Genomic DNA, 27,987 nt, shown 5'->3' with positions numbered 1-27,987 from the left:
TCTAAGTACCAGGATGGAGAGTAAATCAATCACTTCCCTCTCCCGTGCCAGATGGGATCATCAGTTACCTGCGGATCCCGGCAGCGCCGTACATTACCCCAGCTGAGGAACAGCACATCAGCCATGGCTGCTGCCTCTCCTCCCCAGAGATCGATAATCCATGGCCAGGGGAAACAACACCACAGAAATGAAACCGCTAAAACTCCTGGCCAACTTTATTCTCGCGTCAGTTTCGTTTGCTGATGGGCGTTTTCTGGCACCGTGTCTCACAGGGGTTGGGCTGGACACTGCGCCCTGCAGTGCTGGGCTCTTCAGGGCAAGGCAGTGGTGCCTTAAGATTTTAGCCTTTAATGTTTTTCAAATCCTGTGCTGCATTAGTCACTCTAAACTCCATATAAAGTGTAGTTAACTCTTCATGTTTTAGTCAGTCTTCACATTTAGTCATTTTGGTCAGACAAAACAATTCCTCTAGGCCTGAGATCCATGGACACCCTACAGCTTCAGGCCCTGAAAAGTATAAATAAAAGTGAATTGGGGAGGGGAGAAAACTGGGGGATATGACTTCATTGCCTGAAGCTGAAATTGGAGGATTAACCCTTGATTTGTAAATGGACCAAACTTAGATCTGTCTGAGAAACTTGTGACCCTCATCCAAACTGGGTTTAGCCCCTCTCAGACGCTTTTGTCTGCCCAAGGTGTATCTGTTTAAGGCCTTTAATAAATACCTACTGTCATTCTCTTAATCTTGTCTAACTTCTGTTCTAAGTAGCCACTCCAAGGTGTCAGTAGGACACAGGAGATGGAGCAGGAGATGGGGATAAGTGCAGCTGGTTTGTTGAAGAATAATCTTCTCTGAGTGCTTGCAGTGCCCATGTCATTTTTGGAGGGTTTTTTTTTTTGTTTGTTTGTGTGTGTTTTTTTGTGCCTTTATTTAGTGTTTGAGCACTTCCTCATCATTTACATGCTGAAATCCACAGTGTGGAGGTAAAAAATGGTTCTGTCCCTGCTTTGTGCAGAGGGATTTGGGTTGCAGGGCTGTATCTCAATGCTGGACTCCTACAGCAGTCAGAGATCTCATTCCTTGGGCATTATGAGCCGTGCCCTCCACGTGCCATCCCCATGTTACACCTGCTTTGGGCCAGCACTGTAACTTTATTATTTTGAGTAGTATTTGGCTTACACTTTGAAGAATCCCATGAATTATTTGAGGGTGTGTTGGCAAACAGGGTTTGACAAACAGTGGCTCAGAACCATGTAACAAGCTCAGGACTTGGGATGTTCATCAAAAGTTTTGGGGTTTTATATTTCCTGAATTCCACCAACCTTGTGAGCAGAGCCAATGTGATTTATGGCTTTGTGTTATGCTCCTGTGAAACTTGCAGGATTTTGATATAAAATTCTCCTGGTTTAACTATCAGGTTTCACCTGAGCCCTGTTTTGGAGGCTGTTAATTCTTTATGTTGTCATTTCCGAAGACCCTTTTACAGCGGGAACTCAGCATTATATAGCACTTAATAATGGGCATGTTGCACTCCAGAGTAAAGAACATTCTGCTGTGTTCAAACCTCTTACAGTGATCACTGCAGCTGCTGATGGCCAGGACAAATGTGCCCAGTGTTTTGCAATGTATTTGTGTAGGGAAGCATCATTCTGCTCAGGTGGTTTTTGGGTTGTGATTTATGCCCAGAGGTGCTGCAGGACTTTCACACTCTCTGAGTCCTGTTGGCTAATAAAGTCCCAAGCTGTGTCAGTGGAGAAGGAGAGCTGCCCTTGGGAAGGGTCCATCCTCTTGCTGACTTGGTCCATTGGCCTCCCCGGTCTATTATCAGGACTCCTTGGAGAGCTGGCCCTAATTACCTGGCCTCAAGATGATGAGTTTAATGTGCTGCTCAGACAGAGAAGCTGTCACTTGCAGAGGTCCTCACCAACCATGAATAACATGGTGGGAAGCAAAGGAAAGAGGAGGCTGTGGTGATGCAGGGTGTGGGAATCCATTAAATCAGAAGGTTTTGGGAAAGCTGCAAAAGGCAGGCCTCAGAGACAGCAGAATTGTGATTAGAGCTAAGTAATAGCCATGAGATAGGTCAGCAGAAAAATTACTTAAAAAGTAGAAAAGCAAGGATGAGTAGAACAATGGTCTGTGTATTAACGCTTGTCTAGGATAACTTCCTAAACTGCAGAAAAGTTTATCTAGCAAGATATTAGGAAGTTTGAAGCTTAATAATGGAGCTCTGTGCATTGTTTTAAGGCTTACAAGCAGGCATGGTATTGGAAATAAGCAAGCATTGTTTTAACCAAAGGTAGGTGTGCTTATAGTGGTTGGATGGAACCACTGTCAATATGCTTTTGCTTTGTGTGATTGGTCAAAAAAGTTATAAAGTAAGTTGTAACATTAAGTTCTTTGTCTGCTGCTTGGGGTGTGAGTTGCTGGCATCTTCCCATTGTCATAGCCATGTAATGAGACTGATGCTGAAAAATAAAACAGCTCAAGGCACGTTCCACAGCAGTCCTGTCCCGTTCGTGATTTGTACACAGACCCCGGCCGGCGGCAGCAGGGAAGGAGGAGCAGAGATCCTTGTAATGTGTGTGTCCTGAGTTCTAAGACCCTAAGAAGGGAGATGTGATGGGCCAGGCTTTGTCCTGTCACAGCAGATGCAGAGCTAGCACAATAAACTTACAGCCACAGGAGGATGGGGTGAATTTCTGACAGGGATGGCTCAGCACTGCTTTTTCCCCTGGACGTGCTGCAGATTCCTTCTGTGACCTTGAGGGTGTTTTCGAATATTTCTTTTCTGCTTGTATCTGGGCTTTCTAGGACAGGGACCATCTCTTACAATGTCTACTTAATCGAGGTTTGCCTCTTGTTTGAAGTCTCTGGGCACTGTATTTGATATCAATAACAATCATGATAGTGAGAGACCAAAGACAAAGGAACAATTCCCAGAAAAAATAGAGCAGTGGTGCTCTCCTGTATTGGTAGTTCAGGGGTAAGGAATATAGATGAGTTTTGACAAGAAATAAGAAGTACTGGGGAGCTCAGGCTGCAGTTCTAGTGTGGACTGAAATTTGGTGTACAATGAACAAGCCTTCCAGACCTCCCTGTGCTCTTTCACCTGGGTGGGAGGGTAGGAAGGGAAACACAAACATTTCCTAAGAGGATCTGCTTGAATTCATAGTGCCTTGAGCAGGTTGGTGAGATGGGCCCTGAATCACAGGTGGGAGCAGAGGATTTGGGGAGAACAGTCTTCCCTAATAAATCCACACAGCACCTGACTTGCAAATAGGTAAAGTAGAGTTTTTCAGGTTGGAATTGCTGGCTAAATCCAGGACTTCTGTGCAGCCCACTGCAGTCATTAGAGAGGGCCTTAAACTCTTTCTCTCCTTTTCATTAGCATTGACCATTAGCTCTGGAGAGCCGTGTTATTGATATAAATGTCTTTGAAACCTCCCGAGCTCCAGGCTTTGACGGATTTCATAGGCTGCTTAGGGAAAGTGTTTCTTTTCATCAGTTTTGAATTTGTCACTATTTCAGCAGAATCAAACGGGACTTCTTGTGTTGCAAGGCAGGGAGGGTAGAAATACCAGATGTACTTTATCTCCCTCACTCATTAATTCATATACATTTATCATAAGACTTCCTATTTGTCTCCTTTTTAAGATAAATAATCTCAGCCTTTCCAATCCCTTGTCATATGCAGACAAGAATGATTTAAGGACCTGGAAAAGTTCCCTATGACAAGGGATACAGAGATTCAAGTGTTGAGTCTGGTCTTTTCATTTCTGGAGGACAGAGCAGAAGATGGACATGACTGGGCTGAATATCCTGGTTTCTCTGCAGATGTCCTGTGGCTAACACAGGGACAAGTGCATGGAAACACATCTGTCCACCCCATTTTTGATGCTGGTAACACATTCTGGGCTGTGATAAGTTTGAATTTTGTACAGAATAAACTACATTTGATAGGAGCTGTCTGTATGGCCTCTTAGTCCCAAACTCAGAGGCGGATGCTGAATGTATTTGAGTCATTCCCTCCACAGGAATGTTTTATAACTTGGCTGAGGTTGTAGCTGTGGTATTTGCTTAAGATCTGATCCAGATCTCCTGTAATTGCAAGGTGTCTTCTGGAGGATTTGGAAGAGCTAGGCTGCCTTATTCCCTTCCCCCTAATTTGAAGGTTATGCATCACTGTTTTCCCCCAGAATACAGGAGTCTTTCCTGGGATACTCGGGAGGATCAGAGGAGGAATAGCAGCAGCCCTGTTTTAGGGTACTAATCCTCTTGTAAATCCCAGCATTTGTATATCTCTAATAATAATTCCTGGCACTTGAATGATGGTTTAAGCACACCCATAAGGAAATAAACACTGAGCTAATCCTCTCAGTGCCCAGGGAGCAGCAGGGTGAGCAAGTAGTTAATGTTTGTGGTGTGGGTGGGGCTGCTCTCCATTCCCTGAGCATGAGAGGACCCTGGGAGCAGCTGATGCCAGGAGAGGTCTGGGGACAGGGGGCACAGCTCGCCTGAGAGATGCCCCTGCAGCATCCTCACCTTCCCCCTCACTTAGGAGCTGCCTGTGAGCTCAGACAGAACCAACTGCTTGAGAAATCTCTCCCTGCAGCCCAACCTAATTTGTGCTGTCAATCCCCCTCGCTTCCCGCGCTCGTATTTAGCACCATTGATTTATTGGATTGCAGGAATATTAAGAACCTCCAACTATTAGTCCTGATTATAACTTCTTGGCGGCTTCATCACTCCATGTGTCTTGCCATGCTTGGGAGGAGACAGACTGGGCCCTTTGCTTGCTTCCAGCAGCTATTGAGCCTCAATTTACCACTCTCCTCCTCTCTGCCTTTCCCTGCCCTCCCGAATTTTCCCAAACATTCTTTCCTTACAGCCACAGGTATTTTTGGGAGGGCCTGGAGGAATGGAATAACTTTCCTAAGCTGAGATGAACTCGTGCATAGCAGAGCCAGGGAGCTGAGGTTGCTTTTGCCCTTGCCCCTGATGTTCCCAATGCGCTGGATCTTCCCTAATTTCTCCTCTACTGCTTCCCATCCCTTTGTTCCCTTCAGAGCACTTAACACTGCCTTTTCTCTCCTACCTTCAATGTCCTCTTTGAAAATCTCAACATCTTTGGCCTCAGAGCAGACTGTCTTCCCTTCTCATCCCTTTTCCAAGTCCTGGGTGCTTCCAGAAAGAAATGGGGTCATCCTGAGTACAGATGGGAATGCATTTAGAGGAGTAAACACCACTGGCAAAGAGATGCTGCAGTGACCCTGGTTTTGGAGCTGGCCTGAATCAAGAGAAAAACAGCCTCTGGCAGTGGGAGAGGGGGAGAGCAGGGAATTTGGTGTGAAAAAAGTGCTGAAAGGAACAGTCTGTGCTCCACACTGTGCCCGGGGGTGTTTGGTGTGTGCAGATGGACCAGGTCCCCCCAGGCTCCAGCTGGGGCCTGAGTGCAGGGAGAGTATTTGGAGGGGCTGTGTGAGCTTCCCCTGGCACCACCAGGAATTTGGGGGGGTGTGAGGGGGCTGCAGCCCCCACCCCACACTGCCTGTGGGGGATGCAGCAGAGTTTGTGTTTGTTGGCTTTGTGACTGTCCTCTCTTTCTGCTTGGGTTTTCCCTCCAAGGGTCATAAAGGGGTCCCCTGAGCCTTCAGGGTGGGGTTTACTGCTCACTGGTATGGGCTGGTGGGGTCTGGCAGCTTCCACCATCAAAGCTGTGCTTTGCAACAGGGGCCAAGACTTCATGGGGGAAATGGCCTAAGAGCAGTTCATTTGTGGGGGAAAAAATAAAGAGAAATGGCTTTTGGAGTCTGAGAGTTCCACATTATTAACATTAGAGCTGCTCTTACCTCTGCAGTGCCCTCTAGATGATGCTGGTGCTGCCAAGGTCTCCCAACATCTGGATGGGTGGGAGCTCCCTGCCTGGGGTTGCCAGCTGTGTGATGCTTTGGAGAGGGTGTCATGTCCCATGGTGACTGTAATGGGTGAGGGGAGAGGCAGCAGGATCCCACCACTGCCACCCCTTCTCTGCATGTTGTGCACATGTGGAATGTGTTATGGAGATTACCAAAGGGTAACATAACACATTATGTGGATCTCCACACTCCACATGTTATGGTGTTTACCAAAGGGTGGTTTCTTAATTAGCCAATGGTAATAGTATTTGGATTGGAGGACCAATTAGGTCCACCTGTAGTGAACTAGGGTATAAAAGTATAGGTTTCTTAATAAAGATTATTATCAGCCTTCTGTAATGCATGGAGTCCATGCTAATTATTACCCAGCTGAGGACCTGTTACTGTAATAAGGGACCACAAGGATCACCCAGTCCAGCTCCTGGCCCTGCCCAGAAACCCCAACAATCCCACTCTGCCTCTGGGAGCATTGTCCAACCCCTCCTGGAGCTCTGGCAGCCTCAGGGCTGTGCCCATTCCCTGGGGACCCTGGCCAGTGCCCAGCACCCTCTGGGGGAAACCTTTTCCCAACCATCCTAAAATCCACCCTAACAAGATGGATCATGTTTCCCTATCACATGGATCAGGTTTTACCATCACTTCCAGGGTAGGACAGCAGCATCACTTGCAGCTGGAGTTTTAGGTGCTGCTCTCACCTTCAGCAAACAGAAGTGAAGGACATTCCAGGTGGATTTGGATGCCTAAATTAGTACTGAGCAACTCTTCCATCCATTTCCAGCCCTCATCCTTTCCCTTCTCCAGCCTTGCTCCCTGCTCCTGCAGCCCAGAGCTGGTGCAGCAAACACGTTACTCACAGAGCAGCCAGTCTCCTTAAGGACCTAAATTTATTTCATTTTCTAAACTGCAGCTGGGAAAAAATAAGAAGCCATTAGGCTGTCAGTTGTCAGAGCTTTACAGGAGCATCAACACATCATGTTTTTCTTTACTGAGACATTAAATGTGTCAAGACCCAGTGATGGACTGTGTGGATCAGATTCAGAGGGCAGAAGGGATGGTGAGTGAGGGCAGGATGGTTTTCTTTGCTCTCCCAGGCTCCAGAGTCTCAGGAGTGCTGTGCTTTCCCAAACATCAGAGTCCTTCAGCGTCTTCACCTTAATGGAGCCAGTCACAGGTATCTGCAGGGATGTCAGCAGGGAGCTGAAGCTCGGGTGCTCGCCCATCACTGGATGAAGCAGCCCCACAGGTCTCTGGTGCAGCCCTTGTGGGGAGGATTTGGATGCTGCTGGCAGCCAGGAGCGTTTCTCCCCATTTTCTCCCCGTCAGGAGGTTAATGACTGCCTGACCACGGCAGTGTGCCAGGGCAGGGAACTGACAGGCAGAGCAATGTGGAAATCGTGACTTAAGCTAAGGAGAATTCAATGTGAATGGAGGTTTTATTATTTCCCAAAGTGCAGCTGGACCTGGATTTTTTATTTTGTTTTTCCTGCCTTTGTCAGATGCCCAGAAACTTCCCAAAGCCTTCAACATCCCAAGGCTCTCCCGAATGCAGTGTTTGGTCTGCATGTACACGAGATGTGTGGCAAATATTTTATTTCAGATGCTGGCATATTTGCACTGGCACTGACTGCGTTCCATGTGAGTGATGAAAGGCCCTGTATAAATATGGTGTTTCCATTGGTATTGATTGCATTATGATTGCAATTACACTTGCAATGGAGCTGCCTGCATTATGTGTGTTATTAGATTGGCACTCATCATTAGTGCCTGCCTGAGACCACTTTCTTTTTCCTCGAGTCGTGTCTGACACAGCAGGAATGGAGCTGTGGAGGCAGAGCCAAGGCTGAGCTTGGGATGTTGGGTTTTCCTGCAGCACTGGCCTGCCCAGGGTGGTGCCTGGGTAGTTCTGGACATGAGCAGCTCTTCCCACTCATGCAGGGCAGGGGCTGATGCTCTTCTGGTGGTCACTGCTTGGTGCTTTCAGCGGGATGTCCCCTCCCACACGGGGTGGCCAAGCAGCTCAGCTCTCCTGGAAGCTCCTGCTGCACTCCCTCCAGGTGTGTTGAGTTCCCTAAAATTCTGAGATGCCATTTAAAATTCCTTCTTGCTCTGTGGGCTGACCTCCTCATTACAGGCCCAAATTGCCTTGGATAGTCTGTGTAGTAAAATGTCTCTTCTTCTTTGATTCAACCTCTGTCTTTATTTTTTTTGTTTTTCTGTTTTGTGAGATGAGGGTGCTGCGGGCTCAGAGGCGGTTTTGATATTTTCCAAGTCAATATCTCTTCCTGCTAGGAACAAGATGTAATCTGTGTGTGTGTGCCTTCACAGGCTCACACAGAGCAGCATCAGGCTCCTGGAACAGGAAGAAAGGGATGTGCATTCCCCAAACGCAGCAGGGAGCTCTGACATTGCCTCTCCCTGGCCTCTGAAGCTGGTGAGAGGATTGCCCTTTGCTGCCCTGCCCTGGAAATGTCATCCTGGCTGGAGAGGGAGTTCTGTGCCTGCTCCTCGCCCGAGGCTGAGGCAGCCCCGTGGCAAATTGATGAGGAGCAGATGCTTTGAGCTCAGGAAGGGTTTTCCCTGCCTGGGCAGGTGTTAATGGGAAAGGTTACAGGTATGATGGGGAGTGAGGGCCAGAGTGGGAAGGGGCAGATGGATAAGGCAGGAGGTGGAAGGGTGGGGGAAGGAGAGAGAAGCAGGATGTCTGTGCAGGGCTTTCTTCATTTGCTCACTTAATTAGAGAGGAGACCCCAACCTGGCCACCCCTGAGCCTTTGAGGAGTGGTGGGGGTTTGCTCTGGGTTCTACCTCTGGCCTCAGCCACTGCCCCAGGGAATCTGCCTAACACATGAAGAAAGACAAAATAATTTAAAAATAAACCACAGAGGGGTAAAAATGGGGAGGGCGAGATGGGCACGAGAAAGGGACACAAAATACACTCCCTCTCTGACAATCCACATGAGTTTGAAGTCAAAACATTCTGTGCATGTCTGTTTTTTCATTCCCTCACCACCTGGTAGCTATTATCAGATGACAATTTATTCCAGGCATCCTCTTGGGAAGAGATTTCACTAGCATCAAGATTTTAAATCCAGAAAGGGCCACGCTTGGCATGGTGTGTGCCTAAAGCAGAGTGCTTGGCTCCCCTTGCCATCCTGGGCTGAGCCCCTGGCTGGGGTTTTGTGTGTGTTCCCCTGGCAAAACCTCAGGATCTGGCTCTGAAGTCCAGGAGCCTCCACTGGCTCTGAACCACCTCTTCAGGAAGAATCTCCAGCCACAGCTGGGAGAGGGAAGGACCCTTGCAGTTTGGCTGGGAGAAGGTGGGGGAGTTGTGCCTGGGCTCTGGGATTGCTAAAAAAGGGGTTTTACTTTCTGTAACCTCAGGAGGTTTGCAAGGCAGATGGAGATGGCTGTGGAGGAGCAGGTAGAGCACCTGTGTTTCTTTGGAAGGAGAGGATTCCCTCAGCAAACCTCAGCATGCCTCAACATGGTTGTTTCTGATTCAGGAGTTTATCACCAGGATAAATTGGTACATCAGGCACCTTTTGTCTTTGCTTTTCCTTTGCCTTGGAGGCTTATTAGTCAAATTGGTAACTATTAGAATATTACTTTACTGCTAATGACTTAGCAATAGGTTGCACTGGGATGTTGCAGCTCCACAGCCTGCTGTATTTTATGGGAGAGGATGGCTTTTCCCTGTGCATTATGGCTTCCTGAGCTTTCTGCTATTAGAGAATTCTTCCCCTGGTGTAGAATCCAATCCCAGCTCCTCCTGCAGTCCTCCTGTGGACACCCTGCTTCCCAAAATTCCCAAAAAGTGCCTTGCTGGTGCCGCAGCCAGGCGTGACACACGGGGCTGTGAGCACCTCGGTGCCTTGCCAACGGTGAAAATAGACTTGTCATGTTTCGTTTGGTTTGGTTTCCAGCAGATGTATTCACAAATAACTTCATTTGATGGCAATGATGGGGAAAGAAAAGAAAATCATCCCCATGATTTTCTGAATGTTATCCAATGATCTATAAAGCTAGGCAGAAATTTAAAAAATAAAAAGGGAAAGAGAAAGGAGGAATTGTGAAGAGTTTGACAAGTGTGTCAGTGTTTCTTGAACACATTACAGCACAAAATTCAGTTGGCTTGGGTTCCTAAAGCACTTCAGTGCTGGCTCCTGAGTGCTGAGCTGGGCTGTGCTGCCTGTGTTCCCAACACACGAGGGACACAGCATGCAACAAACTGCAGGAAAAATCAGGGAGCCTTTACTGCTCCTAGGGCTGGAGGGATGGTATTTGAGGAGCGAGGGGTGTGATCAGATCACTTTGGTTGTCCCTTCTGCTGCCAGAGCCACAAACTCCCGGGTTAACAGGGCTCAGCATGGTGGGATCTGCAAAATCCAGGGAATCTCTCTCTGGATTTGCTTCTGTCCTGCTCCCACTGTTTCCCAAATTTCCCAAGTGTGCTGAACACAGAGGGAGGAGCTGGGCAGGTGTGGTGCAGGGGGAGTGCCAGCGAGCACCCAGTGCCCAGGGTGTGCCAGAGCTGCTCTCCCTGCACTGCAGCTGTATTAGAAGCCTGCTCAGGTGCTGCTGGCCACAGGCAGCCCTGGGTGTGCAGACCCAGGGGTCTGGGAGGAGCTGGGCCAAGCCATCCCTGCCTGCAGAGTCCCACTGGAGTGGTGCTGCTGGTGGTTGGTAACCTTAAAATCAGAGAGGTTTGGTCAGTTCAGCCAAGCAGCTGCTGTTCAGCACCCCCATCACTCTGGATTTTGGTTTGCTCTCGTTTAGAAGGTGGATTTGTTTTGTTGGCAGGTGCTGGGTGAGGGAGCAGTGCCCAAGAGAGGGGCTGTGTCACTGCAATTCTGGATAAGGCAGCATGAAGCAAAGAGGGGGAAAATACAAGCAAATAATATTAATACTACAAGAAGAATAAAAAAATAATGCCATGGGAAGATTTAATGCAAATTTCCTTCCTGTCCTGACTGTGTCTGGTGACCAGTTCTGTGACACTGGATTTGGTCACCAGGACTGGGGCTCTGAGATGGGACAAGGGACATGGAGCTGGGTTGCTGGGGCACTCCAAGGAGCCTGGTGCCCCATCTGAGGGCTTCTCTCCAGGTGCCTGGAGGCACAGTGCAAGGCTTTGTCTCTTGTTTAGAGAGCCTTGGCTTTTATAAGTTCAAAAATGAGATGGCAAATTGAATTTATTCATGAGCATGGAGGCTCTCTGGGGTTTCCTCTTTAATTCAGTAGACTTGCTTTAAGGGACTCTGTTTTAGCAGAGAAAGGATGGAGTTGGTGCTTTCATCTTTCAAGCTCCCTTTGCTGGTGTTCCCCTCTTGCTCCCGAGTCCTGCCAAGCCTGTCCCAGAGCAGGGATGTCCCTTTTTGTGGTTCCCATCCCTTTGTGTGTGGGATGCTGTGCAGGTTTTTGGGACAAGGCTCCTCTCCCTGTGCAGGGTTTGGGAGGATCCATGGGAGGGGGTGCAGCAAAGAGCCACCAAGGTCCTTTCTCCTTCCTCCCCACCCCCTTTGGAGCAGGAGCTGCCCAGGTGGGGCAATGCCTCCACCCTGGCTGGCAGCTGGCTCGTGCCGTGCTGTCACTGCCATCCCAGCTCAGGCTAATGGGTGCCATATGGAACCAGCCTCCCACCCCCCCTCCGTGCTCCCAGGGAGCCCCGAGGGGTTTCCAAGCAGTGACAGGAACAGTCACAGGCACAGGGACCTGTTAGCTGCTCTTTCATGGTTCAGCAGGCTCCTTTTCCAGCTGCTGCTCTCCGGGGAGCCCCCGTGAGCTGCACAAGGTGGGCAGGGAAAAGAGGGTGTTTTGTGGGATGTGGGGCATCTTTGTGCAGGATGAGGCTGTGCATCGGATTTGGGGGTTAAATAGCCCCTCCCAAGTTTTGGGAGATGTCCATTTCCTCCCCTTTTTCATTGGCATTGCTGCTAAAAAAGTGAAGGTGGGTTCAGGGGAGGAGGGGAGCCAGAGGCTCCTCCAGCCTGCGAGCACAGCTTGGGCTGGCGGAGCTTTTGTCTCTTGTTTAACCCAACAAAGCCCCGTGGGCTGATAACCTCAGAGGGCTGCGCAGCAGCTCTTGTATAAACCATGGAAATCGGGAGAATTTTTGCTGTGGTTTAAGTTTGTTATGGGCTGAATGTCAGCCTGGGTTTGTGGTCCCTCTGGGGGAGCCGGCAGGCGGGAAGGTGCAGCGCTAAAATTCATTGCCTGCTGAGCTGGCTGCTGCTGTGTGCACACACCTCGTGCTCCCAGCGAGTCTCTGGGGCTGTAAAACCCCGTGGAAGGAGGTGATAAACCCCCTGAGACTCCAGCAGAGCTGCACCTCCCCAGCTGCTCCCACGGTAATGGGACCTCCTGGTGCACGGCGAGATCTTTACTGGGAAGGTGCCACTGAAGGACAACGTCTGCTGATGTTTGGATGTTAATGTTTTACAGCTCCCCTGCCTTCGAACAATGCCTAAAAATACTAGTGTATGCAAATTATAAACTAATTTAGATGATGGAGCATGGGAATATTGCTCATACTCCCCAAGCATGGCATTTCCAATCGTGTCTTCGTTTCATTTTTAAGCAAAGAAATCATAATCTTGACATGTTTATCATTCAGTGCCTGCACCAATTATCTCTTTGGGTTCATTCTATAGTTCATAGAACTGATAGATTATGATCATGTTGTTAGGAGAATTGTGCAATCATTATTCCTCCAGCTGGAGGAGAAGTTGCAAAACAATTATAAAGAATGATCTCCTTTGGATTGCTTTTGGAGTTCATGGAAGGCAAGTTCCCATTACCAGGGACCAGGAGCTGCAAGGTTCCTGCCACAGGTGGGTTTGAACTCTTGTAATCCAAACCCCATGCCTTGAGATGCTCATTTCCTCCAGCAAGCTCCAGTTGTAGTTATTATTTTTTTATGGGTTGATATCAGGGAGATGAATGCCATTGGCTGCACGAGGGCTGTGACTCGGAATGATAATTTCCAGTTTAATTACAGTGCAGGGCGCTGGGGATGCACCAGTGGATACCTTTTGGGTTGGAAATGGAGACTCGAGGCTTTGCATCCAAATAACCCAGTGTAGAATTTTGACTTTAAATCGGGTGAAGTGTGGTTCCCCCAAATTAAGCATTGTTTTCTTTCAAGGTCCTTAATGAGACTCGTGGGACTGTGACCCTCCCAAAGAAAATATTTGCAGGAGATGCTGCTAAAGGAGTCCTCTGGGAATTTGGGAGTTGAAGGCAGCATGCTCCTAGGGGAGAGCTTTTCTTTGATCCCCAGAAGGAGCTCTCTAATCTCTTCCATAAACACACTTGGGCAGCTCCAGGGTGATTTGGCAGCCCTGCCTCTGTGATGGATTGTCCCCAGAGGACCACGCTGCCTCCCCACTCCTCCCCTGCCCCAGTTCTCCACTCACACTATTGAATTTTCAAGTTACTTGACCAGAAGGCAGCAGAACCAGAAAAACAAATGTCTCGTCAAGCCATCATTCCCACACAAGGATTTTGCCTCCTTGTCTCTCCAGGGCTTTTCTTTCCCTGCTCATGTCCCAGCTGGTGTCAGGACACGAACAAAGGCCTTGGCTGCATCCGTGCTTATCCAATTTGGGGCTGGATGAAACCCCCTGTCCCCCAGGCCTTTTTGTTTTGCCTCCTCCGAGTGGTCAATATCGACTGCTCGAGCAGAGCTATTTATTTAAGAATGCACCTTGTCAATATTTATGTAGCCTGCAGCTGGCTGAGTGCTCCAGAGCAGCGTGGGGAGTGATGGACGGGCAGGGGGAACTCTCCAGCTGGGAAGGGCTGTGTGCTGGGGAAGGAGGGAGCAGCCTTGGAGGGGCTCTGGTGATTTTGCTGGGCCTCGGAGTAGCAGTTTCCTCCCTGTGCTGCTCACATGTCCCTCCTCCTTGTCTGAAATTCTTCTTTCCCTCTTCATCCCCACTCTGGAGGGCTCAGATTTTCCTTTGTGGGAGGGAGAGGACAATCACATGCTTGCCATGAGACCCTCAGTTCCTTCTGGGAGCAGAACTTGCTTTCTGCTGTTAATTACCTGTTTAAATTACATGGCAAATAACAGAGAACCCTCAATTAGGTTGTTCAGGTGTTGCACACCCAGGGAAAAAGGGTGAATGTCCTAGACCCAAGCTCATGTTTTAATATGAAACCTGTTTTTATATGCTGGGTAGAGGTGCCAAGAGTCCTTCAACTTCAGAAGAACATGGAGTAACTGGCATTATTATTTATTATTTTCCAACACCTCCCACCCTGAGCTCCTGGAGTTAACAGGCTCCCTGTAGCTCTCCACTGGCTGGGATTTAGTAGATGGATAAACACATTTTATTTCTTCAGAAAGGGGAAAAGTTGTTTACAAATTTTAAACCAGAATGGAAATGTTGTTTTTTGTCAGGACCATTTCATGAACAATAACAAAATAATGTTTAAAAAGCCTTTGAAGTGTCCCTTTCAAAAGAAAAACTGAAGTGCTGGGGGGAATATTAAATACCACAAATACAAGGTATTAATGCTTATTAATGAGCTAAGAGAAGAATAAAATGCAGCTGAAAGCAGAAATTCATGCCTGACACCAAACCTTTGTGAAGGCTCTGCCACATTTCCACAGGAGAGGGTCATATCTTTATTTAAAAACAAATAAAGCCACAAAATGTGCTTTGGGGGGAAAATCAGCTGTGGGGCTTCCAGAGTTACCTTGATGTTATATTAATGGTGGTCAGGGGAAGACCCTTCTGGGTAAGAGACACTCAAGGAGTTGTCTCTGAGGTTCTTGCCTCTTCCTTTAGCAATGTGACATGGATGTGCTTACGTGCTGCTAATTCTGCTTGACAGTGCTTTTCTCAAAATGTGTTTGACTTTTTTTTAATATTAGACAGTGGCAAGGGTATTATTTTTGGTCAATTCTCCTTTTCCTTTTAATTATTGTAGCAAGGATACAAAAAGCTTCTAGAAACAGGTCCTCTGACAAGTCAGAGCAAGATTTGCTTGTCCTGAAGAGCAGCTCCAAGGAGAACACAGGACTTATTTCCAATTACTTCATGGCCAAATCCATTACAAAATAAAAATATTTCCAAGTGCCAGAGGAGGGAGCCAGCAAAACACAGGAAATCAGAACTTTTCTGCCTTTTTAATATCTCTTTTCCTAATGAAATCAGAAGAAATTGAGTGGAGCAGCACTAAACTTTGCTGTCAGTTGAGAAAGAGTTGATAAAGTGGTGTCAGTGTGTGATGGATGAGTTGGGAGAACTCACTTTAAATATCAAAAGTTTGTGGCTCTGGGAGGATGGGGCTTTCTCTTTTCTGCTCTGCCCACCTGCTCCAGTCTATTTTTTGCAATAACCTCGGGGGTTATTTCTGGCCTTTTCCCTGCTCTTTCAGCACACAGCTATCCATGGGGATAGCTTGGGAATTTTTGCTTGTCCAGGCTTGTCGCTGCTCTTCCCACAAAGCAGAACTGGATTTTCTGATGGGCTCTCGGACGGGCCAGGGCACACAATAATTCATGGCCTCACAGAATGGTTTGGGTTGGGAGGGACCTTAAATCTCATCTCATTCCAACCCCCTGCCTGGGGAGGCACAACTCCACCAGCCCATGCTGCTCTAAATCCCACCCAACCTGGCCTTGGGCACTTCCGTAGGTCGGCATACACATTCTCTCTGGAAAAAGGAATGATGGCAGGGGTAGCCCCAGCTTGGAGCTGCAGCATCCCTTCCTGGGAGGATGCTTGGAGACGTGCTGGAGTGCAGCTCCTCGCTTCCATGGGGAGTGTGGGGACCACGGTGCTGCCTGGAAAAGCTGGGGGAGGCAGGGAAAAGGACATCTGTGAGATGCCGGAGGCGTCTCCACCCGCAGCGCTGCTGTCGGAGGCAGGGAGGGATGGAGAGAGCTGCGCTCTGCTCTGGGCAATGCAGGTGAGCTGGGTGACCCCAAACATCCCTGTGCAGCCCCAAAACTCCTCTCCAGTGCCTGGGATGGTTGGGAGCTGCCAGTGCCGCTCAGTTTTGGGCCTTGCCTTTCGGTTTGCGTGCGCTCCGTCACTCCACAGATTCCCACTCCCCGTCGCCTTGCAAAATGCCTGCGCCGCATATGAAATGGAGGAGATAAAATTACAGGATCTGAGAATTGGCCGGGCTCTGTGCAATATATAACATACCAGATGGTCCTACAGGATGCCTCTGAAATATCTGTGCAATAGCATTTTAAGAAACTGATATAACTGATCAGGCAGCATATGGAAAAGACTTTCTGTGCTGTGTGAGGGTGAGGTGCCCCCTCTCCCGGCACCTGCTCTGCCTCCCCAAATTAGGGGTGCCACGCAACAATGAGCATCTCCCATCCTTAATGGGAGATGGTCCCATCACACATCTGGGCCAGGGCCCTGCAGCTGGGAGAGCACCATTCCAGCACGATTCTGTAAAAAAAAAAAAAAAAAAAAGTAAAAAAAAAAGTGAAGTTGTTGTCAATCAAGGGCAGAGTGATAACATGGTGGTTTGGTGGCTTCTTCACAACAACAACGTCCAGGATGGCCTTTTCCTGGGATCATCCCAAGGATGGGGCTGTTTGCACGGAGTTTGTGACCACCCAGCCTCCCTCCTGCTGCTCTGCTGTAAATGGGGTTTTGATCACATATTTCCCACCTTCCTGTGCCTTAAGTAGAGGGCAGTGGGTTTGTGGGAGCAGACAGACCCCCAGAATGCTCCTTCTGGAAGGGAAGGAGCACCTCCCTCATCCCTGGGCAGCAGCACAAGCCCTGGGTCTCCAGCTGGAGTTTTGCCCCTGCTCTCCACCCTTTGAGCCCCCCTAGTCCATTCAATTTTGGATGCACCTCGTGTGCTCATCTTGCCGTGGTGTCCCTGGGCTGCCTCTCGCCCTGTGCACGTCCAAAGCCTCTCCTGCCTGTTTGCTATTCCCTGCTCCTCTGCCTGGCCTCACATGTGGGCTGACCCCTCTGTCAAAAAGAATGGGCAATATTTCCTCTCCACGAGGCTTGGCTCATATTCTTTGAGGTACTTCGGGGTCATGGGATGAAAGGCTCCTTGCTGCTTCTGCAATGAGTCCAAGTCGAGCTAAGAATAGATCTATAAACAAGCCAGCAGGGAAGGCTTCCCTGGGGAACCTCTCGGGACTCTCAGAGAATGTCATTGCTGGAGTCATTGTCACAGGAGATGTGGACCCTGCTGAGCCCTTGCCCTGAGGTGTGCCTGCCTTTCCTGTGTGGGGGGGTGGCTCTGAGCAAATCCTCTCCCAAACTGCAGATTGCTTTTGGTCCCAAGGAACAGTGCTGGGGTTGGACACCCCAAAGCTGAGGCAGGAGAGGGAATATTGCATCCTATGGCTGCAGGAGCTGTGGTGGGTGATGTTGCAGGACACAGCTGGTGGGCTCTTGCTGGGATCTGGAGGGATGGAACCAATTTTCCTCCCAAACCTGTCTCCCTGGGTGCCCTGGGAGAGGGCTGTGGGCTGGGATGAGCTGCAGGGATTTTCACCGGCACGTGAAATGCTCTGGCAGGAGGCTCCACGCTTGGTTGCTACCCACGCTCGTGCAGAGAGGTATTTCGAGCTGTCAGTCTGGCGTGCTGTCTGTCTGTCCACCCACCCAGGCATCTATAAAAATCCAGGCTGGATTAAATGTCTGTCAGAGCCCTGCTGCTGGGACCACGGCTCCTGATGCTGATCGTTGTCCTGAAAACCAACGTCCAGGTGGAGAGGGTCAGGATTGGAGTCTGAAATGTGCAGCTTGATCAGCTTGATCCCTGTTTCTGGAGTAATCTACATAAAAGCTGAGAGTGGGAATCTTGCAGAAAGCAGGCTTCCCTCCTTTGTCTTTCCTGACTTTGTCCCCTCTGTTATCTTGACAGCTTCTGCTTGGCTGTTGTGTTGCTCTTTAATCTGGAGCCCTCTGTTCTTACCTGAGCTACAGAGGCTTGACGAGGAAAGCCACTGAACTCAGAGAAAAATGAAAAGGAGCAAAGCTTAAAAAAATGTTTTCTTTCTCTCTCATTCTTAAAAAAAAAAAAAAAAAAAAAAAAAAAAAGAAGAAGAGAAAACCCAACCCCCAGAAGCGCAGAGCCAGTGAGCAATGCCTGGATTCATCCTTGAACTGTCTCCTGCTTATGGATCAGGGATGCATCATTTCTGCTCTGCTTTCATTCTTTTTCCCCCCCCGATCTTTCCCTGACATTCAATCATTTTGATCAAAGCCAGGCAAACAAAAAACTCTTTGCTTTCAACCCATTGACTGGGAGAAGGGAGTCCTGCCCCATTCCTGAGGAGAGCATCTTTGGAGAGGGTGGGATGGGAAACCTGGAGCAGTGAGGCGTGAGGGGATGGGGGGTGGCACAGAGGAACTTGATGCCTGCGTGGAGATAATGTTTTGTACATGACAACAATGGATAATTACTGTGATCAAAGATCTGTGTGAGGGTATCTTGTGTTTCATCGCTCCTGGCGCTGGCCCATCCTCCTGACAGCTGAGGAGGGGAGCAAATTCCCTCGCTGTCTTTTCCCACCATCCTCCTTCCCATGGATTTCCTCTGGAAATACACACAAATCCTTCCCATGAGGATTCCTCCCAGGAGATGGGTGCTCTGGAGGGTGATGGTGTTTTGGGGGGTGGCTGGGAGCACCTGGGGGTGCACAGGAGACAAGCTCTTCTCAGGAGTGCCCAGAGAGGGCAATGAGCACAATCAAAGTGCAAGAAATTCTCTTTAAATGTAAGAAAAAGCTGTTTCAGGGAAGTGGTGCTCCAGCACTGGAATGGGTTGTCCAGGGACACTGTGGGGTCCTGACCTCCTGGTGCTGCCACGTTTTCCAGTGCTCACAGCACATCTTTGGAGGTGCCTCATCCAGCATGCGGCAGGTAATGATTCTTGACGGGAGTTAGGACCCTGTCCATCTGGCCCGGGTCTGCCATCTAACAAGAGGAGATAAGTGCACTTAACAACACACCAGCTCTTGTTCAGGCCCCTTCTTCCCAAGCCAGAATCAATAGCAGGTCTCTACAGCTTTTAGAGACTTAGATCCCATCTTTTCATCTCTCTCTCACTCATTTTTCCCAAGCAGCATGCGCATGATTTCTCTTTTTTTTCACTCTGCGGAAATTTTCCCGTTCCACCTTTCATCTGTACCCGCGTGGCGCCGGCCCAGCCAGGGCTGCAGCTTGCACACCAGATAAGAAACCACACCATACCTGGGTTCCCTGATCCCCATCTCCCCCTCTCTCCTGGTCAGGAGCTCTCCCAGAGTCTCAATTATCTTCAAAGTGCTTTACAAACCCTAATTAATCCCCCCAGCAGCCCGCTGGGGGAGGTGATACACCGCTGTTTGCCCTCAGCCACTGATGCCAGCACCCTCGTTTCTCACCCTCGGTTTCTTCCCTGCTTGCTTGTGCTTGCCCTGGTTTGGAGGAGTGGGACACTCTCCCCATGGAAGGGTAGCAGGACAGTTGGTGTCTGTGTCACAATGGTTGGGGACCTGCGTGGAAGGAACCTGACTGGTGGCACTGCAAGCCAGGACCTGCAAGAGGTGAGCAGTGCTGCTTGCTCCATCTCCTCCCGAGCCCCAGCCTGCTTCTCCCTCGGCTTTCCCTGCTCATTTAGTTGCCTTAGGTCCAGCTTAATTGTTTTGTTTGCCTTCCCCCCGGGGCTGGGTGGATGCTGCTGGCCCAGCCTGGGGTAACTCGCAGTGTTTGCCCTTGGGGAGAGCTGCAGGCATAAAGAGACACTTGGGGAGGATGGTTGGGTGGGTCCTTGTGCTCTCCCTGCAGAGCTTGGCGTGGCTGGTGCTCAATTCATAGAATCACGAGATGGTTTGGGTTGGTATCACCTCATTCCAACCCCCTGCTATGGCCAGGGACACTTCCCACTAGACCAGGTTTCTCCAAGCCACATCCAGGTTGTTTATTCCTGCAGGAGCTCTGAGTTCAGAGTCTTTCTTATAAAAAAATAGAAAAAGAAAAAAGCTACTTTTTTTTTTTTTCCCTCTCTCCTTGCACGAAATGCAAATCAATAGCTGTTGTATTCACATTCTAACAAGATGTCAAGGAGAAAAGGGTAGCCTTTCATTCAGCAGAGCACACACACACACACCCCGAGGGAGGGGACAGGAAGGAGGGAGGGGGGCGGGAGGAGATTACGGGGGCTGCCTGGGGCGGGTGCTGCGGAGAGGGCACGGGGGTGAAAGCCACGGGCACGGCCTGTTTGGAAGGCTTTCTGTTTCCCTGGAGCCCCCTGTGCCCCTTCCTGCCCATCCCAGAGCTCCTGTTCCCCATCCTGCCTGCCTCAGCATCACTTTCATCCCAACCCTTCTTCCTTCCAGCCCAGCCCATCCCAACCCTTCTGCACTCCATCCTGCCCATCCCAACCCTTCTGCGCTCCTTCCTGCCCATCCCAGAGCTCCTGTTCCCCATCCTGCCCCTCTCAGCATCCCTTGCATCCCAACACTTCTACTCCCTTTCCTGCCCATCCCAACCCTTCTGCTCCCCTTCCAACTTGCCCATCCCAACCCTCTGCACCCCATCCTGCCCATCCCAGGGCTCCCACCTTCCTCCCCTTCACCTCCCAGCATGAGCAGACACCTCTCAGGGCACCACTTGGGCTCCTTGCAAAGTCACAGCCCTGCAGAGAGGTGCCATCCAGTTCCCTGGCACTGCTCTGAGGGAGGATGGTCCATGGGGGTGTGGGATGCTGGGGTTGGGAAGGAGAGTGGAGGTGGCCAGGGCAAGGATGGCCCTCAGCACCTGGAGGAGCAGGACAGGGCTCTGTGGCACAGGGTGATGTGTGGCACGAGGTGATCCGTGGCACGGGGTGGTCCGTGGCACGGGGTGATCTGTGGCACAAGGTGATGCAGGACTCTGTAGGGATCACTCTGGCAGATGGGAATCAGCCCAGTGGAGGCTGCTCTGGGGATGGAGCACCCAGGATGGGAGCAGGGATGCTCCTCACGCTGCTCTCCTGCACTGCTCTGCCCCCTCTCCCTGGCTGTGCACTGAAAACGTGTTATTTCCCCCAGAGACTACTCTGCTCCCAGATGTGAGTATGCATTGAGACAGCTGGGGAAAAAAACCTCTGGAAATACACACAAAAATCATGTCTAAATGTGCCCAGCGGAGCAGAATGTCTCCTCTCCGATCGGGGGCTGCCTGTCAAATTTAAATATGCATTTCAGATTCTCTGCTTGATATCAGAAAGCAAACAACCCCAAATATCCCAGAAAAGCTCCACCAGCTAAATACATATTTATACACCTTTTTATTATGTGTCTTGGAAATCAAACAAATGAAACAGGCCAGTGCCTGCTCGGTCCTGCAGAGCTGGTGAGCAGTGATGGATTTGTTTGGCTGATCAAAGCACATTTGTTCCCATTTTGCAGATGGGAAGGTAAAGGCAGCAAGGTACCAAAGGTCTGCTCCGAGGTCACTGTCAGAGCTGTGTTTGGCAATTCAGGTGCCAGCCTAATTGGCCAAAATATATGCAAAGAGAGCAGCTTAGTGTGTGCTGGATTTGGGTAATAATCACTGCCAGGTGGAAAAAAAAAAAAGCAAATGGGAGAAGTGTGGTGGGAGAAAAAAAAAAGTAAGAATGTGTTGTTTTGAAATTTACTCAAATATAGCTTTTCAACTTAGGGTTTGAAAGCAGAGCAACATGTTTGTTCTGAGTCCATCAAACATTTCTGTTAATTAGAAATGATTTCTTTGTTCATTTCCTTTAGTTCCTCCAAGATAACTTTATTTCTTTTTGCCTTGGGTGGATTCAGAGCTCGCTGTGTGCATTTGGAGAATGAGATGCAGCCACAGGGTTCAGCTGAGCCCCAAAGCAGCTCAGTTTCCCCTGGGGACAGATGTCCCTGTCCTGGGCTGGCCAGGGAGGATGCAGCCACATGCCTGGCAGCCCTGGGAAATCCCAAATGTCTCTTTGCAGCTGTTTTCCCAAAATACTTGTGAAGCAAAGGATAAATTTGCTTGGTGTCATCTGTTGGGGTGTCATTTAGAGGGAAATTCAGGACAGAAATATCCCTGTCCTCATCCCAGGCTGAGGGAGACACTCTGCTCACTGGTTTTTGCTCCACACGATGATTTAGCTCTTTCAGAGGTCAAAAAACATAACTTTACTCTTATTAAAGGAATGAAATCCTTAGTCATGTTTTCTTTGGTGCTTTCCTGAGGATGCAGGAGGTGGGATGCCTTCAGCAGATAATGTGGGAATATGGTTGAATTAAAAGCTTTTGAAAACTTGTGGTTTATTCATGCCGAGTAGAAAATGAAGAAGGATTAATGGTTAAAAGCCAGAGGAATTTGTCCTGGCAGCATGTGCTTGGCTCCCATCCCTCTCTGGGTAAGGACACCCCTTCCAGAGCACAAGGGATGTGGCTTTGTGTTCCAAACCCACTGTTCCTGATCCACCCAGTGCTGCTGTGAGTGGAAAAAATGCCAGATAAGAGGGATGTGCATGGATGGGGATGTGCTGGTATCGAGTTGTAACAGGTGGGTGAGACAAAAGGGAAAAAAGACCAGAGGGGAGGGAATGATCAGGGGGTTGTGGATTTGGATGCCAGGAGAGCTCTGGTCCCAGCTCTGTGGCAGGTTGTGGGAATTGGTATTTGTGGATCCATCGTTCCCCCAGGATTCCTGCACCCCAGTGCAGGGGGTCTCTTGGCCAGGTGCTCCCTGAGATGATGGTTTAATGCAAAAAGGAGTCTCGAGGGAAAATAATCCAGGAAAATGGAGATCCAGTCTCTGTTCCCATCTACCTGGGCTTGGTGAGAACAAGCGAGGAGCAGGTGAAACCCTGGGGAGTGGGATATGGAGGAGTGTGTGGCCAGTGGTGCCAGAAAGCTGTGGTGAGTCAGCTGGAAATCCAAAGTGTTGGGCTGAAACTTCTCTTGGGCTGGCCTGGAACTCAAAAAGAGACCTTTCCCCCTGAGTTAGTGGGGAAAAGAGATTGTTTTGAGAAAAACTGAAGGTTTAAATTTGTCCTGAAGCATTAGAAAAACCCGCTTACAGTCTGTTTTTAACAAAGCTGCAGTTAGTGAGAAATAAGAAACATCTTTTTGTTTAGAAAATGTCAAAAATAAGTACTATTTGTTTTGGAAACTAACCTTTGCAACATTTCTTTTTGTTTGTTTTTTTTTTTTTTGGCAATGCAGCAAACTCAAGCCCCGACTGGTGAATGCCATGGTCTGGATGTGTCTGTGGGAGGGGGACATGGCAGGGGCGGCTGTCCAAGCCCAGGGATGCTCAGGGCTCAGCAGAGGTGTGGGAACATGCAGGGAGGGGGATCAGGGGTGAGGAGGAAAGTTGTGGCATCCTGGAAGGAAAGGAGAGCCTGAGGAAAACTCCTTGGTATGGGATGGTATTGAGCAGGGGGTCTGCAGGAGCAGGTACCCTGAGCCCAGTGTCTCTTTGGGGCTCTGTGAGCTGCTGAGGGGAAAAAAACATGTTTCCAGTTGGGATGCACAGGGAAGATTGCTGCCTGGTTTCAGAGATTGTGTGTGAAAAACACCCACTCATGCTAAAAAGCTTGGATTGCTCCCTGGTTTGTCTCAGCAGTAGGAAGAGCTGCTTCTGCCTTCCCGGTGAGGGGAGCAGAGGACAGGGTGAGCCGAGGGGCTGAAGCCTGGGGCTGCCCCACCAGCCAGCTCCAGGCTGGGGAAGAAAAAAATTCCCCTTTGCAGGTGGCTGGTGCACGAGGAGCTGGAGCTACCGTGCCGTGTCCGTGCTGAGCTGCTCCTTCCATCCCGGGGCTGCTCCTTCCATCCCGGGGCTGCTCCCTGCATCCCGAGAGGTGCTCCTGCATCCCGGGGCTGCTCCCTCCATCCCGGGGCTGCTCCCTGCATCCCGGGGCTGCTCCCTCCATCCCGAGAGGTGCTCCTGCATCCCGGGGCTGCTCCCTCCATCCAGGGGCTGCTTCCTGCATCCCGGGGCTGCTCCCTGCATCCCGAGAGGTGCTCCTGCATCCCGGGGCTGCTCCCTCCATCCCGGGGCTGCTCCCTGCATCCCGGGCACCAGCTGGTGCCGGGAGGGATGCTCGGGGGGGTCGATGCCTGCATTTAACTCCCTGGTTGCGGAGTGAAGCCCGCAGGAGAGCGAGAGTGCCTGTGTCAGTCAGCATCCTGAACCAATGGGTGCCCGGTAGGAGGTCTGCGCTCCCGGTGCACGCACGGAGCCTGGTGCTCCTTCTGCCAGTTGTGTGCGAGTGTGCGTGCGTGTGCAAGGGGAGACCAGACACACTGACTGCCTGCTCCCGTCTCTCCCCCTCTCTCCAGCTCGCTAACTCCGTCTCCCTCCCTCTGCAAACATTGGATTTAAACCTGCTCAGAATTCAGCGCAGACGGAAAGCAGCGGCGGCAGCAGCAAGCAGCAAGCCAAGCAGCCGCTCGCCTACCGCAGCTCCAAGATGTACCATCCTGCCTGCTGGATCGTCTTCACGGCCACCACTGCCCTGCTCTTCATCCCAGGTAGCGCAGGAAGCTTTTTCTCGGGCGGATGGGAGGGCAGGGGCTCGCAGGGTGGGAGAGCCGAGCGGGCTCTGCGCGCAGGGAGCCCGGCTCCGCGCACATTGCGCACGAAGGCGCGCATGCAGGCAGGCAGCGAGTTGCTCTGCAGCGGGGGATTGCCCAGCGCTCCCAGTGAGGGGCTCCGGAGCCGTGCTGCACCCCCAGGTGGGCACCGAGCCGCCGGTACCTGAGCGGTGCCGGCACCTGCAGTGGGGCTGGCCGGGATCGCGCAGCAGCCCCCGAGCTGGGCAGGGTCTGTCCCCTCGGGCAGCCTCTGCCTCGAAATGATGGGTTTATGCAGTTTTTCCCCTTCAGAGTTGGGCACCTGCTGTGCCCTCTCTCTTCTGAGAGCTGTCGTGCTATTCCCTGCGCTCCCCTCATCCGTGCTTCCCTGATTCCTGCCGGCCAAACTCGGTGCCTTCCCTCGCTCCCTTCTACAAAGTGAAAATGAACCCCCCGCCTCAATCCAGGCACTCGGGGAGGCCGTGCCGGTGCCGCAACCTCGGTGAACTGAGCGGGTGGCTCCCGAAATGTGGGCTGGCCTCGTCCCCTCGGCTCAGGGGGCGATGCTGGGTTTGCATCCAGCGCTGGCTCCGTGCTGATGCTCGCGGGGCAGCGAGCGCTGCATCCAGCGAGGGCGACGGGGGTGGAGAGCAGAGCTGAGCGCCGGGGGGAGGAAGTCACCGGCGTATTTTTGATGATGATGTGCACTTTTAGCAGCTGGGAAGATTATCATCCCTGTGCAAGCAGATGGGGACTGGGTGTCGAGGCTGGGATCCGATCTTAACCCAACCTTGTGTTTTTCATGACTGCCAGGGAGGGTTCTGTTGGACCCGGGAGGGCAGAGAGAGGCATGGCTGTGATTTCAGCGGCTGAACCACGGGCTGTGTGGGGTTGGTGTGTGTGTGGCAAAGGGGTGAGGCTGGCAAGGGAGAGGTTACTCATGTCACAGCTGGCAAAGAGCTCTGCCCACAGCAGTGCTGAACAGGAGGGTTCTTGGGTTAAAACTTGCTTGTGGAGGCTTGTGCCATGGGATCAGCCACATCCTGGGGTCCTGTGGAGCTGTCACACTGCAAACTGAGCAGATCAGTGGGTACAAGACCCTCTGGAATGGGCTGGGTACCCCTCTGTGGGATGTCAGGGGGCTGGGATGTGCATCAGCCCTGGGGTCAGCCCTGTCCCCTGGGCTGAGCTTTGGCTTTTGGGGAGCAGTGGTGGAGAACCCTTGGCAGCAGAGCCTCGAGCTCCTCAGCAACACCAGAAACCAAAATGGTGCTGCTCTAGTTTAGCACAAGAGCACGAGGGAGCCTTGGCTGTGGGAGCTGCCTGACTTTGTGCAGGTAAAGGTATTTTTTGGAAAATAGACCTTCAGCAGGACAGGGTGGGTGTGCCTGGGGTGGGGGCAGGCGTGCCTCAGCAAGGCTGCGCTGAGTAGAGCATTGGCTCTTTCACCCTCCTGCTGGATGGGGCTCTGTGGGTTGGAATTGCAGAGAAATGGATGGAAGCAGCTGTGTGGGCCAAATGGGAGGACGTGTGACACTTGATGGGCTGTCATCGAGATGTCCTTAAGCTGCAGGAGCTGGCAGAAACCTGACAGGGCGCATTTGCTGTTGCCAGTGCCCGGCTGCACTTTCCTCAGGATGTGGCTGTTTGGGCCAAGGCCTGGGCTAGCTCTGGCCTCTGTGTGTGCCAGGGAAGGAAAAGGCCCCTGCATTTAAGCCCCTGGAAACTTGGGAGAGGCTTCTTGATCCACACTTATGCAGTTGTAGCTTTCCCTTCTTATTTCTATTAAGCAGCAATATCTGCTTTGGCTTTGGATGTCCCCTGAGCTAAACCAGCCCAGGACTTTGCCTGGCTGGGCTCAGCCCTTAATCCATCAAGCCAAACCCTTCTGCCTGCTTTAGAGGAAGGGAAATACTCTGGGCTGCGTGGTGCTTTGCCTTCCTGCCCTGGATTTGAACATCTCCAATCCTTTTTATTTGTGCCTGGCTTGCAGAGGTTGGATGTTTTCCCTCCCTGCCCAACCTGTCCCAGCAGTGATTTCAGTCATGGTTTCACTGCTGTGGGCTGGAACACGAGTCATGTTGGCAAAGTCACGGATGGCAGAGGGAAGGTGAATGGTCCCTGCTGTCCTTTGGAGCCTGCACCTTCCCAAAGTGTTTTTCTTGGGCTGTTTATTATTCACAGGCGTAATCCCAAAGGTTTTATGCAGGTGACTCTCCCCTGGGATATGCAGAGGCTGTTTCTGAAGCGCAAACTCTTTTCCTTTCCGTTTTTATCCGAATCCTGCGGGAGTTTCACACGGGGTGGTTAAAGTGAGAAGGGAACCTGCTTTTAGAAGGTGTAATTAGAGTGAAGGGAAACATCACAACTTGAAGGCTCCTGCAGAAAATAGCATCGCAAAGTTATTATTAGCAGTAATAGCTTATTTGCCAGTTTTTCCTCTTTCTCCTGCTCCCACCTCTGTCCTTCCCCCTTTCTCTTATTTTTGTTAGGAAAGATGCATTTTTCCCATTGGGTCTCGTGTCATCTCGTTACCAATTTACTCTTGTGGAATCTAAAGACACGAAAGGTTAATGCAATAATGAAACCCTGACCCCTCTGGTCATGGAGACTGTCTTACTCTGCAGCTTTTTACTTCTTTATAAGACAAGTTTCTAGCTAAAATAATTTCGAAGCCTTAATGCTGTTGTCATCTGGAGCCTTGGGGGAGGCGGGTTCCTGGACAGGGGTTGCTCTCTGAGGTGGGAAGGATGCTGAGGGTTTTTAATGAGTCCAGCACTGCAGCATAGGGAGGTGAGTGGGTAATTTAATTGCCAAGCTGTTGGCAAATGCTTTGAACTGCTGGGCATTGTGGGTGCTGCTGTTTTGAGATGAGGGTGGGCTGTGATGGAGAATGAATTTGGGGCAGGGGGGAATCTTTGTCTGAGCTGCAGTTACAGGGTGACATCATGGCTCTACAGGTGGCAAAAATCAATGCTCATCAGCCTCTTCAGACATTTATATCGCTGCCTTTGCAGGCTGGGGGAAATTACTTGTCATGGCAGTGGTCAGAAAATCTGGCAGTGCTGGGGGAGATGGACAATCGTGTTTTTCACTGCTCCAGGACACCGGGATCAAGGTGAAGCTTGTAGAGCTTGGGATGTCCCCCACTGTGCCACTGTCACCTTTGCACCCAGGACCTGCTTTCTGCATCCTCCCAGAGACTCTGTGTGACTTCATCCATGCTGGGGCAGCCTGGCTTTGGTGCTGGTTGTAAAACCCATATCTAAATTTTCAAAATAGACATTACAGGCAGTAAAAAACACCCTCCCATCCCCTCCTGAAGGGGTCCCTGCTGCAGGAGCATGCTTTTCCTGCTGCCTGTGACATGACTGTCACCTCTCTCAGGTGGGGGATGCCAGGCTGGTGGAGGGCTGCTGGTCCCTGCGACTAAGCCTGAGAATAAGTACCTGGAGCACATTAGTTCTGCTTTAGTGTCATTTCAATATGAGCAAGATGGGCTTAAAGGGATTTTCTGTGCTCTCCCAAAGGCTGGGGATAGGTGTGGATCAGGCGCTGCAACCA

At 50.6% G+C, this 27,987-nt stretch overlaps 1 protein-coding gene across 2 annotated transcripts in view; it reads left to right on the top strand.

Annotated features, from left to right (window-relative positions):
- Nucleotides 1-24,101: 24,101 nt before the first annotated feature.
- Nucleotides 24,102-27,987, top strand: part of LOC132338024 (opioid-binding protein/cell adhesion molecule homolog) — a 295,262-nt gene continuing 291,376 nt past the window's right edge. For both annotated transcript variants that reach the window (XM_059867156.1, XM_059867155.1), the window contains exon 1: nucleotides 24,102-24,381. In XM_059867156.1, the coding sequence (XP_059723139.1) occupies nucleotides 24,321-24,381 (61 nt within the window). In that variant the 5' untranslated portion in view covers nucleotides 24,102-24,320. The remainder of the gene's footprint in view (nucleotides 24,382-27,987) is intronic.

The sequence above is a fragment of the Haemorhous mexicanus genome, chromosome 24 (genome assembly GCF_027477595.1).
Source record: "Haemorhous mexicanus isolate bHaeMex1 chromosome 24, bHaeMex1.pri, whole genome shotgun sequence".
Classification (NCBI taxonomy): Eukaryota; Metazoa; Chordata; class Aves; order Passeriformes; family Fringillidae; genus Haemorhous; species Haemorhous mexicanus.
Note: the sequence above shows the minus strand (reverse complement) of the source record. Positions and strands in the feature narration are given on the sequence as shown.